We start from the raw sequence: 17,301 nt of genomic DNA, 5'->3' as shown, positions 1-17,301 counted from the left end.
CATGTGGCTGAATTCTCCAAATACTTTTAGGAGCCAAAAAGAGGACATTTTTCCATGTTTTGGTTTATTCCTTTGTTTTTAGCCTCACTCTCATAGCTAGTAGAGTCTACAAGCCTCTAAGCTTGTCAGTCATGTCCAAAGACATGCTACATCTCAGGTTTCAGAGTCCATAAATCACCTGTAGCTCATAATGAACATGTGGCATGTGCTGCGCTTTTTTCATATGCTCAACACAATGATCAGCCTTTTGGCTTCATGTCACTGCTTCGAAACCAAAGCCAGCCTGGATGGTGTCTCTCCATCACCTCTGATTAGGATGAGATTGTATAAGTTAACAAAAACCAATGAGTGTATAAGGAACAGAAACAGGAGGAGTGGACAGACGATGTCTAAGAGCGATAAGTGAAGGTAGAGAGGAGTGAAATGGTGTGTACTTTGTGGTGGGGGCGTGAGAGAGAGAAAGAGAGAGAGCGATAAGAGGAGGAGAGAATCAGGGAGGGAGGGAGCCAGCTTGTCATTGTGAAATAGTTGGGTGGAATACACGTGTGAACTGCAGTTCCTCTCTGCACTGCGCTGAATGGTGACCAGGAGACAGGACAGGAGGGGGAGGACTGACCAGCATGGAGCTCCACTCACCCAAAAAGAGCTGAATAAACAGTACAACACAGCACTGCAGCAAAGACAAGACACACACTGAGAAACACAGACAAAAGGACGCAAGAAAGGAAAGCAAGGTACCCTCTGGTGTTTTTGTGCGCTTTTGTGTGTGTGTTGCCACATAAAATGTGTGTTTGGGAATGTGACGACTGTTTTGAGTTGCACGCTGTAGTTGTGTAAGTGTGATGGTGTGTTAAGAGTTTGGGTCTGTGAGAGTGTAATTGGGGTGTGTGTTACTCCATCCAAAGATTTTGTTGCTGTCGAATTATTGCACTGAAGTAAGATTGCGAGAGAAATACTGAATACATGGTCAATAGCAGTAAACTGAAGATCTTGTAGGTGAGTTGGATATAGTCGAGTTTACTTCTGAATATTTTCTCAGAGGGAGAGGAATTTCATTGCCTGCTTTTGCATGAGGTTGAGTGTTTTTCTCTCCCATACACTCTTCTACTTTTGTTTTGTCTCTAATACCTCCAGTTCTCGCACCATGACTGAGATTAGAAGGCTTAGTGAGAATAAATGTTTTCAGGGAATGAGGGTGTAGACGCTACATTTGCACGTGAATGCTGAAATGGGACTTACAAGTACCTGATACAAAACACATGTGAGCCATCTTTGGAGAGGGAGTACTAGTAACTTTTCTCAGATTTCACTGTTTCTATGGGTACTAAGAGAGACTTGATATAGACACAGTAGCTGAAGTGGCTGCTGACTTCTGGGCATTTCTTCTGTTACACAGAAGTGTGGCGTAATGGTTAAAGATCTGGGCTGGTAATGAAAACGTTGTGGGTTCAGTCCCCGATTTGTGCCCTCAACCCCAGGTTGCTCAAGAGAGACTGGACCTGTAACAAATGTACTGATCCTGGTTCTTGCTCCTGGAAAACCATTCCAAACAGATATTTGGGTTAGGACTGAGTTTGGACCTGTATAAGCCTGTCTGATTTTATGGGTATATAATAAAAGTTGTTATTTGTTTGAAAATATATTTTAACAAAACTGCTTTACTGCTTGGTATTTGGGGAAACTTTCATCCACCATGTCAAAGTCATGTGATGCAACCAACATACAAAAAAAAGCATAAAACAGGATCTTATATTGCAATATTGACAGTGTGTTGAGGTCAGTAAGTCTTGTAACATTTCAAAAGAACTGACATAACTGTATGAGAAAGTAAGTTCAGGCTGTAAATTGTCATGTGGTGCAACTGCCCAAAAACTTACTGATATTTATGAATTAGTAATTTATAAATATCTGCCAAGAATACTTCTTTAGAAAGTATTTTAAATTAAAATATATACTGTATATTTTAAAAAGGGGGTTGAAAGTAATAGTTAGGATGTGTAAATTCCAATGTTTTTAAAGTGGTGTTACTTTAGGGTTACACCATTTGACATTTTTTGGAGACATTAAATTGAACATTTTCTTGAAAATGTGTTTTAAACTATTTTAAAAATATTTTTTTCTTGGACACACTTACATGTTATTGAGCCACATGTAATTTTCTTATCATTATTTTTCTTCTTTTCAGAAATGTAAATGTTCATGTTTCTTCTCTCTCTTGATGTTGTGGCAGGTGTTTTGAGTGGAATAGGAGAGCAGTCAGAGATCAGTGGTCATTGGTCTCAGGATGTCCAGGAGCAGCTCTGCAGGGGATCTGGTGCCCAAAGACATTACTGAGATCCTGGCCTTGCAGCAGGCCAGTAAGAAGAAACGGGGTTCATCTTTGGGCCGGGCCTTCAGCTGGTTCAAGGGCAGTAAACGCAAGAGGAGTCTCAGTAATGGGCATAGCAGGTCAGGAGGTCCATGTGGACGGTCTGGAGAGAGCACTACAGCCAAACAGATTCATGCCAGTGGTGACCCTAAAGGTAAGCAAAAACTTCTTGCTTGCTTCAGATGCAGTGTATTTCTACGGAGTTTGTTTTTGAAGATTTGGATTAGTTGATGCTAATCAAACATACCTGATTTTGATACTATAGACAGAAAGGTTTCAAAATACCATAGAGTTTAGTTTTTGCCACGTTCTCTGGTGCCAGTCTGTCCAAACCTTGAACATGGAATGTCTTTCTTGCATTATTTGAATGGTTATCACTGGGACATCACTTATTCAAGCAGGATTAGGCTACAATCACAAGGACATGTCTTCTCTGGAATGGCTTATCTGCTTTTTTGTTGTTTCTTTTTGCTTTATGACTTCCTACTTTACACTTGCTTTTGGGTTCAACTTTTCTACTGAAAAACAAAACAGTGTTGATACGCTATTATGAATCTCTGAGCAAATCAGTGCCATTGTGTGGTGTTGTCATCGCTGAATGTTTTCTTGGTGTATCAGTTTGAATACGACATAATAAGAATGGTCATATTCAGTATCATCCAGCACCAGTGTTGCCAGAGTGGATGGACGATTTCCAGCCCAAAACCTCACCAAAACCTGCCCACTCCAAAAAAAAAAAAAAAAAAAAAAAAAAAAGTAAACATAATGTGATAAAATGTTCTTGCCATGCCATGTAAGGACCATTTTTTAACTCCTTAAAACAAAATAATGATGACTAAATAATGTAAAAATAGATACATTTCATAGGAAAACGGATAAAATCAGGGCAAATACATAAAAGAGAATTACCAAATATGACTACAATATGCAGACAGACACTGTGTCAAAACAGCAATCAAGAAATTAACCGAGTGCATTATTTTCAATGTCAACAATCATAAGCCAATTTAAATGCAAAAACTACCCAATATAAGTGATCGGAATAACTAATGTAATTGGCAGGTATTTCACATTCGTTCATGAACTTCATGCGCACATCATGACAGTCAAAACTGCGTCATTCATTAATACAGCTTACTTGTATTAAACTTTAACTTCAGACAGGACTAGATAGTATTTGTGAAGAACATATTATAGAACATAATACAGAACTTGCCACAGTCCCACATTCCGTTTTGATTTTGATTAAATTATTCAGCTGTGCTCTGATTTCAGTTACAATAAATTAGAGCCTTCGTGTCATCTCCCTCCATATGTTTTAAGAGTTAAGTCACTCTTCCACCCTTTTCTGTAACTTATATTTATATTTGGCATTGTGATCACTTGAATATACAGGTATTCATTCAATATCTGATCCCTTATCACACTAAAAACCCATCAACTCATCACATCTGTCTACTAATCCCTAGTGACTGGCTAAAAGCACGGTTGGTGACGGCGACGTCACATCAGCATCAGCCACTTCTGCAGTGTGCGTGTGTGTTTAGTAACGTCATGATGACTGAATGGATGCAGTACATGCACACTTGGGTTTTGTTTGTTAACCAATTAGTCTATAAAATTTTTAGATATTTGAAAGCCACTAAACTGACCCCAAACCAGCTCAAATTTTGTAAAATGAAATTCAAAACCGCTCAATCTGGCAACACTGTCCAGCACCTGTAGAAAAAAAGAAAAAAAAATTGAATTACTCAAATATGGCCGAGGTAGGTTTTATAAATATAAGTTTGATCAACATGTATTCTTTTATCAACACCTAAATAGACCTACAACACACTAGAACACAGCAATCGCCCAGCAACCAACCAAACCTACTTAGCCATTCCCAAGCAACACCTCATTAATGCCCAAACGTCCACCCACAACAAACTAAAAAAACCTTAGCAATCATCTAACAACACCCTAACAATCCATAGCATCTTAACAATGCCCTTTCAACACCCTATCAACACACAAACAACCATTTAGCAACCACCCAGAACTTCCTGGGAGCACCCTAACAACACCCTAGCAACCACCCAGAACCTCCTAGCAATGCACTATCAACACCCTAGCAACCACCCATATCTTCTTAGCAACACCCTATCAACACCCAAGCAACACCCGAGACAAGCTAGCAACATCATAACACCGTACACCCAAGGAAAAAAACCTAGAAACAACTTAAAAAAACTTTAGCAACCACTCATAATGTCCTGGGAACACCCTAACAACACCATAGCAACCATCCTAGACAAGCTAGCAACACCCTACACTTAAGAAAAAAAAAACTAGAAGCCACCTAGAAACATTTTAGCAAACACCCAAAACTTCCTGGGAACACCATAGCAACACCTTAGCAACTGCCAATATCTTCCTAGCAAGACCCTATCAATGCTCAAGTAAACACCCAAGACAAGATAGCAACACCCTACACATAAGCAAAAAAAAAAAAAAAAAAAAAAAAAACCAAAACTAGAAACACTTTAACAACCAGCCAGAACTTCCTGGGAACACTCTAGCAACCACCCATATCTTCCTAGCAACACCCTATCAGCACCCAAGCAACCCACAAGGTAACACCACACTAACAACCACCTACACCTAAAGAAAATCCTTGCAACCACTTAGAAACACTCTAGCAACCACCCAGAACTTTCCGGGAACAATGTACCAATGCTCTAGCGATCACCTAACAACACTATAGTAGCAACCTAGAAACACCCTATAATCCTCCCACAACCTCTATAATAACCCCCATTACACCTATCAACTGCCTTAGAAATAAACTTAAAGTTAGAGAGAGATGTGCTGTAACTAGACCTCCAGCAAGGGGATTGAGGATCTCTGCCATGTGAAATCTGCTCAGAAATCCCAATGTGAAACCTATGATTGTAAGAACAATATTGGACACTACATTCAGCATTATATCCCCAACCTTACTGCTAAGTGGTCTAGGGAAAGTTTTGCAAAGCCGGCCCCTGAGGTCCTCTTGGACACTGACTCTTTAAAAAATGCTGGACCAATTTTATGTAGAGGTCCAACCAGAAGAGCAGAAGACTATGTAAAAAGTCTCACTTTCTGGATTTTTCTCCTCTTGGCCCCACAAGTCTCACACTCCCTCTGTTACACCGAAAAAGCAAGTAGACTTTGAGTTGCCAGAGTCTGTGAGTTAACAGGCACTTGGGATTTAAGCTGGACATACACCGAGGATAACATGTCATTCAGAGTCTTCTAGTCTCATATTCTCTTCTTAAACTCTACAATTTATAGCATTTTCTGGTCTTTATGAGAGGGAGACAAAGCCAACGTGTGGAAAGGTCTATGAGATGAGACACATGGTGTGCTATTGAAAGATGACTGATTTTTCTGAAATGCTTTGTAATGTTACATCCCTTTTCTTTACCTCATAATCTCTTTTTTATCTGGTTTCACAGTCTCCAACCCAAAAAGTACTTTTAATTTTAATGCATGTCTACTTGTAGTGTACTTCATATCTTTAAAGTATTTAAAAAAAAAACAGTTGTAGATGAAATAATATTAATGAAACAAAATAGAGTACACTTAAGTTAACTTTATAGTACATTTCAAATTATTTTAATGATATTTTGTCATACTTTACAGAAGTACACTGTATTTTAATGTGATGATTAACATACTAAAGCATGTGTAAAATATTTGATTAAAAGGTTAACTGTAATGTGTTATTTAATATTACATTTAAAGTTAATATTTTAAATGCACTAAATTGCAACTTCATCATTGCATGTCTCATTACAAATATATTTAAATACACAAAATACAAGTTTCAATAGAAATTATATTAAAGTATGTTTTAGTTACCATAAATGCTTGTCAGTATTCAACAGTAAACTTTAATCATATGTTCAATAACATTACATTATTATTTGAATTATGTTTATAATATTATTTTAAAGTATGAATTTAGTTGCAATACTAAAAGTTACTAATTCACAGAAGATGATATGAGTGGTGCATGTCTGCGCTTGGTTAATAGCACATTTAGTACATTGGTAGCAGGTTCTAGGGGGGTTTGTGTAGATGCTATAGAGGGCATTGCTATATAGTTACATGAAGGCACAAGACTCTGTGATATTCCAGTCTATATACAGAAATATGATTTGGGACATGCTGCTTCTTGTAGGCCCTTCCCCAAACAAATCAACTGGGCTATCCTGATTCAGGACGTTTCTGGGCTTAGGGGCTCAACAGTGCAGCACTAACTCCTTGCGTCACCCCTGTTTGACTGAGCTCAGCCTCTGTCTGCCCCCCTCCCTCCAGCCAGAGGGCTCTGTCAGGTCCGGAAGCTTTTTGAGGGGTGAGATCACTGTGCATGGGATTCCCTCTAATGCAAATCATAGACACAGTAAACATTGATCCTTTAGCACATGAGTAAAAGCAGGGAAAATAGAGCTTTCTCTCAATTTGTCTCCATTTACTGTACATTCTATTAGCTTTTAAAGCATAATATTATACTATTTAATCAGGATTATTTTCATGTTAAGTACTTTCAAAATAAGTAATAAAAGTATGGTTAAACACTCAATGTGACCTTCATAATGTATTACAAAAAGAAAAATGTTACTTTTTAATGAATACATAAAAGTTTCTGTAGTTGATGAAAAGTGGGAATCTTATAACAAGTGTAGTGGAAATAAGAAAAAAAAAAGGCAGATGTTACAGACATCTGTTAACGATGAGCTCGAATGCCAGAATGATGACTTGTGGTCAAACGGAGAAGGGTTAAATGAAACACGAGCTTCCTGTAATAGCTCTGAAATAAAGAACATGTGAATGTTTAATGGCGTTTGGAGACACTGATATACATCTCAACGCACGTCACAGAAACACAAAGGAACAGAGTGACAAAAGACAGTAACTGAATGTTCTGAGCGCTTCTCTGCCCAGAGAATGGTTAAAGAGCACATGAGGTCAGAATGGGAAACTGTGATAGACATTAGGGTTAAAACTGTGTCTTGCAGAGTAGAGGAACATGACGACATGTTTTCACAAGTAAATTTAGTGTTGCTTAGAAGATTGTGAAGATAATAGGCCTTTACAAAATATACATCCAGGGAATTCCACGGAAAACTCTGCAGGTTTCCACAGAATAGGAACACCAGTCATTCAAGTTCCACACATGCATGATCATTTAATAAATATATTTGCATATTAAACAGCTCTCTGCTGTACTTCATTCTGATTGGTCATTCTCAACATTACGCAATCAGAAGTTTTTATATAATGACCACAAACTCAATTCCTGATTCTGGCTGACATACATTCCAAGGGTTATAAAGTAATATTTTGTTGACTACATTGCAGTTGTAAATCATTTTTAAATATTACTTTGTCTTATTTCCAAACCAGTAACATAATTTACTCACAAAATCATTTTAGGTCACTGGTATACTGAAAATATTATTAAATATTAATGTATTCTGAAGTGTAACGGCTTCTCTGGTTCATGTCATGGCCGCATTACTGACTCGGGTGTGCATTAATAATCAATAATGAATTAGGAGTAAATTGTTCCATCAGAAAGAGACTAGTGTTATCAGCTACATTCAACACATTTTACAACATATAAAGTAAAACCACAATTACACAGGATTATCACCAAAGATTATTTTTGTTTGTTTTTGAAAGAAGTATCTTGCTCACAAAGGATTATTTATTTCTTTACAAACAGTAATAATCATTAATATTGTATTTATTTATTTATTTATTTATTATTTTAGTATATTTTAAAATTCAATTTATTAATGGCAAAGCTGCTTAATAATTTTGTATACACTTTTTTTCAGGATTCTTTGAATTTTTTTGAAAAACATTATAAATGTCTTTACTATATTTTTTTGTCAATTTAATGCATCCTTGCTAAATAAAAGTATACATTTCTTAAAACAAAATCTCTCTGACTGCGTACTTTTGAACCAAAGTGTATTTTCATTGACTTTTTATTCTGTATATTAACTATGTTGAATAGAAACTTCTACATTTTCTGTGCATCCTTCACCTACGAGTCCCAATCAGCCAAGTCGTCTCATGTGTCTCAGTGATTGTGGTTTTCATTATGTAACTCACAGTAATGGATACACCTGCTGACATGTTCGTTTCACCGTTTATTCCAACAAATACTTGCCCTCTCTCACCCTCTTCCTGCCTGTGTATGAAACAACCAGGGAACTCACTGACAGCCTCTCACTAGTCTTCATTTACATGAGAAAGCATTAAGTCTTTTTCTTATAACCACAAACCTGTCAAAGAGACTAAGGCACACTTCTAAAACACCTCTTTTAAAGTCAAGGTAAGTGGGATAAAACAAAGTCACTAATCCATTTGCAGTAAGATTTTACATAGCTTCAATACACTATCCAAGTGCTGAACCTCTTAGCTGGACTGTTTCATTTTGGCTGTGGGTGATGTTGGTGTAATGAAACAAGGACACTCTGACAGCATTAATGGATGAAATTGCAGTTTAGAGCTCCAGAGAGAAAGCACAGCAATGAGGAGAGTCTAAAAGAAGCTGCCAAGGTCACGAACAAGTTCTCTGACCTCAGTCTGGGTCATGACGGTTACACCCAACTGTCCGGCAAGCACACACAAGCTCAGCAAGGGGTGCTGACACACCCGAATTCGCTGCTGTGAAACCAGATAACAGTATGGGGACATTTCCTGTTGTCATGGCAGCCGGCCCATGACCTCTTGACCTCCATATCTCTTTGTTTAGATCTATTAATACCATTGGAGATGGAATAATCCAGAGTATGTTTGCACAGCACTACAAAGAAGTATTACTTCTGTAACTACTTTATTACCTTGGCTTTAAAGTTTAGGCTTTAAATTATGTTAAGTTTTATTCATTATTATTTAAATTTCAAAAATGTTATTGTGTTAAATGGATTGATGAGACAATTTAATGAGTATCGGGTTGGGTGAATTCAATATAGTGACAATACATTACGACTGTAAAGGGTAAAGCGACTTTACATTTAACTTTGAAGTTAGCTAACTCATTACTCAGAGACAAACATCACACTTTAGGCATGACTGAGGAAAGAATTCTGTCTGCTTTTGTTGTGAAGCACACCACTTTTAGCTCTCCACTGACAGCTTTTTCACACCCTGTGTTCTGCTTTGTCTCCTTCCACCTGGTTGATGCTGAGATAAAATTCTGCTTTCATTTCTTATAATGGATCATGACTCATCATCTCACCTTGACCTTGATTCTCTTCTGCCTCCTCTTGCCTCTTCATAACTCTGGCACTATGAGCAGGCATGCTAGGAATGAAGACAGGGAACAATGAATACTATGAATGTTCAAGCTGGGCTGCTCATAAGATTAGCTGTTCCTTCCTTTTTAACTTGCGAAGACAAATTGTCATGAACAATTAAAAAGGGAGGAAACAATGTTAAAACAATAATCAGAAAAGGACAAGCAGATCCCTCTAAGAGCAGGTGAATTACATTTGTAGGTTGGCACTGAGTAAACTGGCCATGTGTTGGATCTGGAGGAATGCAGGTGGATGGAATTTGACTTGATGCCGCTTGGTTTTTACTCCTCATTTTTGGATAACAATGTCCCAGAAAATCCAGAACAATTGCAGATTTATGCAAGAGAAAACTGTTAACTTAAAGAAAATGTTCTCAGTATGGTTTTGCTTTTTGGCGTTGTTTTGTGTTCTTAAGAACAGTGAGAACAGCAGGTTTGAGTTACTGGTCATTGATCTAATAAAACGTGCCAGCAATGCTTGCCAAGCTGTCTTCACCTACAGCCACTAGAGGACAGTGTGGAACAAAATGCTAATTTCCCTCCACAGCAGACATGCTGTTTCAAGATTATTTGAATCGTATCTTTAAATGTTAGCAAATTAGCATTTTTCACAATTAATGTTTGCATGTATAATAATGAGGCTTTCACTTCAGGATATATTTTGTCCAATGATCAATGAAATATCTTTCAGAGTGATTTTTCCAGCTGATTAAGATAAAAACATTCACAACCAATCAGAATTCACAAGAGCTTGAGCATTTAAAGCAACTGACAAAAAAGCCGCAGGGGGTGCTTGTGATGAACGGAATGTTATCATACTCACTTTGTATGTCATTATTCTTGATGCCAAACAAAAACAATAAAATTGTATGCATCTTAATAACTATAGGCCTAACAGAACCAGGATGTCTGGTCATCATATTTATGTTATACTCTACATTCTGTAACGTCAGGCTTGGCAGTGAAATGCAATCAGATTCTGTCTAGAGTCCTGAGGTACCTGAACACACTTCTGTCTTCACACAAGCTATGAAATGGCTCTCACAAACATGCTTACTCATGCACAAATGGGGGTCTTAATCTGTTACAGTGCTAGAGGTGCAAGAAAAAGAAAGTTCACCTTGACAACAGGAGCCATGACCTGCTAATTAACAAAATAATGTGTCGTCATAACTGTATGACTAACTGTAAAGGCTGCTGTGTTGGCATGATGGCTGGTGGTGAATTTACCAGTAAGGTATTAGGCTGGCTAAAAGACTGTTTGGATACTTGATCCTAATTGGTCATTAGAAGATTTATGAATAATACCTGTTATCCACAGTCTGAAAATATACCATTCTTCTGCTAGAAGTTCCCCTATAGTCCTTGACATGTAAACAATAAAAAAATGTTAAATGCAGTGATACACACTGGACCAGGATTTTGTTTCAGTAACTGTAGTTCAGGGTTTTTTAAACCACGGTTGGCGGCCACAAGGGGGAGATATGTGGTTCAGAAAATTAGAAAGTAAAAACAAAATTTTTAGGGCTGTCAGAGATAGCATGTTGAATATTATGATTGATAAGCATGATATATTTTTTGAAAAGCACTAAATAATTTCAAAAATACCTTAAATTTAACATTAACTGAATACATTTAATTGTTTTCACATTGAACAGAGTTATGGTGATTCAAAGCAATTTGAATAAATGTATTTTTAAAATATGAAAAAATTAAATCAAATAGATGCAAATAGTTCATCAATCATAATCTATGCCATGATTTTTTTTTCGAGTACCTTACCTGTTGGTTTTATTTATGCATAACTGACATATGCATTACATTATTTTTATTAGTAAAAAAAGTTTATCTCAAAACTGTGTAATCCAAATGGATGGAAATTTTATATGTAATTCAAATACATAAATCCTAAATTTAGGCCTAAATATTTTTTTTATGTGTTGTTCAACCTTAGTACACTGACAATATTAAAGCAAATCTTTTTTTTTTTTTTAGAAATATCATATGTAATACTTTTCTTACACAGTATAAATTGATCTTTATACATGAAAATATCAAGCAGCAACCTTCCGCTCTCTCTCATGAAGCCAACAAGGAAGTGACTAAAACTGCAATTCATCGACTGGCCGCTTGAGCTGACTGCAAAAGAGAGTCAATCCCATAGACTCCCCATGTTAAAATGCCCAAATTTACAGCAATAAAAACGTTTACAGCCTGGTACAAAAATGATTTTGGTCTATATAGCTAATTTTGCCCTTCGTGACAGCTGTGAGGGGGTTGGATTTTTTTATAACTCATCCGTTTCAATTATATTAAGCCTTAAAGTTCTGCATAATTAAGGGCGTGGCCACTTGAGTGACAGGTGGATTGCTGGTGCTGTCACCACCGTCGAGCTAGGTGGGCATGGCTTCAGCATGTTTTATACAATCTATGGAAAATATGCATGTTCTAGTATGCATTTTAATACAGCGTCAGTTTAGTAATACTTGGCATTTTGACAAAGCTCTTTAAATGAAGCAAATCAATATGTAAAAAAAAAAATTGTAGCTGCGAGAAAGTTTATAATGAAAAACTGAAGTGTGACATAAAAACAACTGACACACTTTTGTCCCTTCAGCAGTGATGAATGAAGCAGGTGGCAGGTAGGAAGCCAGTAATATCACTACACCTTCAGGGCATTGAATTCCTGGCTGTCAGGTGAAATTCCTCTCTTGACATCACAAACCTCTTCTAAAATAGCATAGCGTGTCCCACAGCACATTCACAGGTTCAGGAGAGGAAGAATCAACAGAATTCAGATGAGCTGAGTCACATGAAGAACAGTGGTGTGAGTCTGTGCAAAGAGCTTAATGCAGAGCCAAATAAGGGCGGCATTGATTTATAAGGCATTATTATCCATTAGTCTGTAATGATGCACTCTGAAAGCTTCTTATGTTATTCAGACTAGTTCTAAGTGTCTGTAAATTGATGAAGGATATACTTGTCTTAGTCAAATCTGATATTAAACCTGGAGCTAGTCTATGGCCAAACGTAAGATTGATGTTGAAGGGTTTGTTTTGGTATTTGGTTTGATAGAACCGGTTGTTATAGTGGAGAACGATAACCTGCACTAGTGGTCTTGCTTCATTGTGTTTGTGAACAACAAATGAGGTAATATGGATAATGTTTCAAAAGAGGAGTGTTTCAAGAGAGGATCAGTTTGAAATGAAGTGCATGAGGTATGAGGCAGCTGATTGAAATGGTCGTCATAGTTTTTGTTACAATCCTTTTCTGTTACATGATTCATAAAGTGTTTCCCTTGCCAAGTAACAAGAGGATAACGTAATTCCCAGGATTCCATTATGTTTGCATCTGCTTATGCTGGGGCCTCCTGTGTCTTCTGTCTGTTTTAGATTAACAATGATTTGCAAAGCTTTCGGTATTTATAAAGCCTGGGCTCTTGATTACAGTAAGAGGAGGTTGGAGGAGAGGAAACAAGAGAAGGGAAGGCCCAACTTGTACCTGGAAAAGGTCAAAAACATTCCAGGGGCACTGTGTTCCCCTCCTAAAATCTCCAATGGGCATTCCTTTTCTTCCAGATCAGTACACAATGTATAAATTAACATTTCTAAAGCCTGGTGGCTTAGTTTCAGTTGCAGCTGTGTCACACACAAATGCTAAATATTTTGCATTTAAACATAAAGCGTTTAAAACTTTTTTGGGGTTATTTTTAGTTTTAGTTAACTATAATAAGCCTTTCTTCAGGCCAGTGTAAATAACTAAATGCAGTAAGTTTAAGGTTTTTTATATTTTCTTATATGTCAGTTCGTTTGTTTTCAAGTGATGATTTTTTGCTTCATCTTTAGTTTTAGTTAATTATAATAAACCTATCTTCAAGACCATATTTTTATTAATTTCACCTTTGTGAATATTTAATTATTTAGATTCATATGTGTAATGTGTTGATTGCACATTTCCTTTGATTGCACATTTTATTTTTAATATACAGTTGAAACTGCTATATCCTGCCGTTAATGCACTTCTTGGTATAGATCAGAGTCAGATGAAATATTAGGTTACCTGATAGAGAGAAACAGTAAAAGACAGAGTGAAAGACAGTAGGCTGGGGGGAGAGAAAGTTGGAAACACAAGAAGAGTGAGACATGAGGACTGTACCAGAAATAGGACAAAGAAAGAGATGCTGGTGGAAGAATGAATAATGGATAAAATATGCAGGGTTCTTGGCATATCAGTGGTTGAGATTGGATGAGGTTTGAGGCTTGCACAGTGCAGCAGTTAAATAAGTTTTTTTTTTTCTTTGTCTGGTGTAGATTTGAATCGCGTGCCTACAGCAGTAATGTATCAAGAGATATCATCCATATGTTTCCACATATGTGGGATATATGTTGACTGTCCTGGTCCAGTTTTGACTCCAAAATCACAACAAAATGTAAAATATATATATATATATATATATATATGGTTACAAAATGCGATAAATGCGGGGTTTTTTTGTTTGTTTGTTTGTTTGTTTGTTTGTTTTTTTTTTTTTTGAGTTTCCACCAAAATCAGTATTTTATCTGGTCGGTATTGAAAAGTACATTTTTCATTTTACGCAAATTAGCGATATCTGCCGTGTTATTCTGTCATGTTTTCTTCCTTTCTTTCCAAACCATGACAAACGGCAGTCTCTCTTCTCTGCAGAATGCGATATATCCACTCAACCAATCACAGCGCACCATTCCATGCATTGTAAACAGTAATGGCGGTACTTTGAATACACCCAGCAGCTTAGTTGTCCTCATTTACTTTGTACATTGTGATCAACAAACAAACAAAAAATGAGTAATTTTGATGGCATTGATGAACCTAGCCATTTTGCAGCTGGTCGCCATCAAAAAAGTTCAGCGGCGACGTCCCAAGTTTGACAACAGCGATATGCAGAAGAATAGGGATGAGATTTAACCTTATTTAACCATTAACCTTATTTCACCCTGAGATTTATAGTATGCACAAGACAACAAATTTAGTGTGCTAAAAATTAATGTGATTTTGATTCATTGTTTAAAACTTGAAGCATAACTCTGGCATTGTTAAACTCATAGCCCTGTTGAGCAAGGTCACTGTGAGCTATTGATAGCTATTCCTCTTCAACATTTTTGATTGAATTTTTGATACATTTTTGATTGAATTTTGGTTGAATAAAATCTTAAAAAAAAAAAAAAAATAGGCCTACAAATATATAAAATTGATACTATAATATGTGAATCTTTCTTCTTTACAGTGTTCTTAATATGACAAAGTAAGTGTTTTTTAATGCCATTTATGTTTTTGTTAATACAGCATATAGCACTAGTCAACTAAATGAATGTAACATGGCAAAGATGAATGCACTTTTGGAAGTTGAATGTAAGGGAAATGTCATTTTGGAATTTCTGTGGTCTAATGTGATATTGTTGTTCATGTTCTTGTTCATGATGAAATTTTCTTTGATTGTTGTAATTAATTTATAGCATTAACAAAATGACCCATTGAATTCATTTTGGGAGAGATGACTGACTGAATGTATTTTTAGTCCAGTGCCTGTATATAAGATTAGCATTGACCAAATTCAGAGGCTCTCATATGTGGATCAACTTACTTTGTTGTGTATTTTCAACAGTTTCAATATGAAAAATAATATTGAAATATTGGAAAATATGCAATAATGGATTTATTGCATTTAAAAAAATAATAATTATAAAAAAAATAAGATGTCATGGATTTATTGCAGTTTGGGGGGGGGGAATCATAAATCTTTGAAAATCAAAATCTGGATTTGAATTTTTAATGCTATTATAACCTAAAGATACTATGTGAAAGTTTGAAACAGAAAATAGAGGTTTTCATCTTGCCACTATCTTGGTTAAGAAAACACATTTTTACTCAAATTAATCAATCAGACTCAAACCAAAGAGTTTGGAACCAATTCTTAATATATATATATATATATATATATATATATATATATATATATATATATATATATGTTGGTAACTTATTTCAAAAAGTGAAACTTTAATATATTATCGATTCATTAAATCTGAAGTAAAACATTTCAAAAGTTTTTGTTTTAATTTTGATGATTAGAGCTTACATGAAAGTGAAAGTTAAAGTTTCTGTATATAGTGGTTGTTGTATTGGATTTGTATTTTTTTTTGTTTGAAAAATAATTGGTGGGGAATTTTTTTTTTACCCTCCACAAAGAGGGTAAGTAACAGAAGGTCATTACTGAAAGGGGTGGCTGTTCACAGAGTGCTGTATCAAAGCATATTAAATGCAAAGTTGACTGGAAGGAAGAAATTGGGTTAGGAAAATGTGCACAAGCAACATGGATGACCGCTTAAGAATACTGTCAAGCAATGCCGATTCAAACACTTGGGAGAGCTTCCCAAGGAGTGGAATGAAGCTGGAGTCAGTGCATCAAGAGTCACCACACTCAGAAGTCTTCAGGAAAAGGGCTACCAAGCCACTTCTTAAACAGAAACAATATCAGAAGCATCTTACCTGGGCTACGGAGAAGAAGATCTAGACTGTAACTCAGTGGTCCAAAGTCCTCTTTTCAGATGAAAGTAAATTTTGCATTTCATTTGGAAATCAAAGCCTGGAGGAAGACTGAAGAGGCACAGAAGCTGCTTGAAGTCCAGTGTGAAGATTCTGAAGTCAGTGATGATTTGGGGTGCCGTGACGTCTGCTGGTGTTAGTCCATTGTGTTTTATCAAGTCCAAAGTCAATGCAGCCCTCTACCAGGAGATTTTGAAGCACTTTATGCTTCCATCTGCTGACAAGCTTTATGGAGATGCTGATATCCTTTTCCAGCAGGACTTTAGCACCTGCCCACAGTGCCAAAACCACTTCCAAGTGGTTTGCTGACCATGATATTACTATGCTTGACTGGCCAGCCAACATGCCTGACCTGAACCCCATATGGAATCTATGGGATATTTTCAAGAGAAAGATGAGAAACAGTCGATCCAACAATACAGACAAGCTGAAGGCTCAATAGTGCCTCAGCAGGGCCACAGGCTGATTGCTTCCATGCCACACCTCACTGATGCTGTCATTGTTTTTCCCCTCACAATTCTGTGATTTCAGAGATATAAACTCTGAATAAGATATAATCTTGCTATTCTGAGATCAAAACGTTGCAAGAACCCTTTTTTATTATTTATGTGGAGGAAAAACAAGATAATTGTGAGGTTATATCTAAAAAAAAAGTTAGGATTGTGAGATATAAACTCATAATTGCAAGAAACAAGTCTAACTTGTGAGATAAAATGTCATAATTACCTTTTTTCTTGTTTTATTCCATGGCAGAAACAGGCCTCCATAAATATATAAATAAATAAACAAACAATGACTGCAAAAATGTACAGTAACAATCCCATTTTGTCTTTAGGCTACTAAGGGCATATTCTTAAAAAATAAGCTTCTTTTGGAGTTTTTCTTAACAGCTTTCAAAAGATTCACCCACCTAAGATTTAGGAAAACATTTTGTGGATGGAGTCACTGGGATTTAGTGGATAAAAGGCAAAGGAAATAAAAGCAGGCATCCGCGCAAACAGAGGTGTAAACTGCC

At 36.4% G+C, this 17,301-nt stretch overlaps 1 protein-coding gene across 2 annotated transcripts in view; it reads left to right on the top strand.

The window, feature by feature from the left end:
* Positions 1-510: 510 nt before the first annotated feature.
* Positions 511-17,301, top strand: part of kiaa1522 (KIAA1522 ortholog) — a 44,677-nt gene continuing 27,886 nt past the window's right edge. For both annotated transcript variants that reach the window (XM_042745107.1, XM_042745106.1), the window contains exons 1-2: positions 511-734; positions 2,231-2,522. In XM_042745107.1, coding sequence (XP_042601041.1) covers positions 2,285-2,522 — 238 coding nt within the window. In that variant the 5' untranslated portion in view covers positions 511-734; positions 2,231-2,284. The remainder of the gene's footprint in view (positions 735-2,230; positions 2,523-17,301) is intronic.

The sequence above is a fragment of the Cyprinus carpio genome, chromosome B19, assembly GCF_018340385.1.
Source record: "Cyprinus carpio isolate SPL01 chromosome B19, ASM1834038v1, whole genome shotgun sequence".
Lineage (NCBI taxonomy): Eukaryota > Metazoa > Chordata > Actinopteri > Cypriniformes > Cyprinidae > Cyprinus > Cyprinus carpio.
Note: the sequence above shows the minus strand (reverse complement) of the source record. Positions and strands in the feature narration are given on the sequence as shown.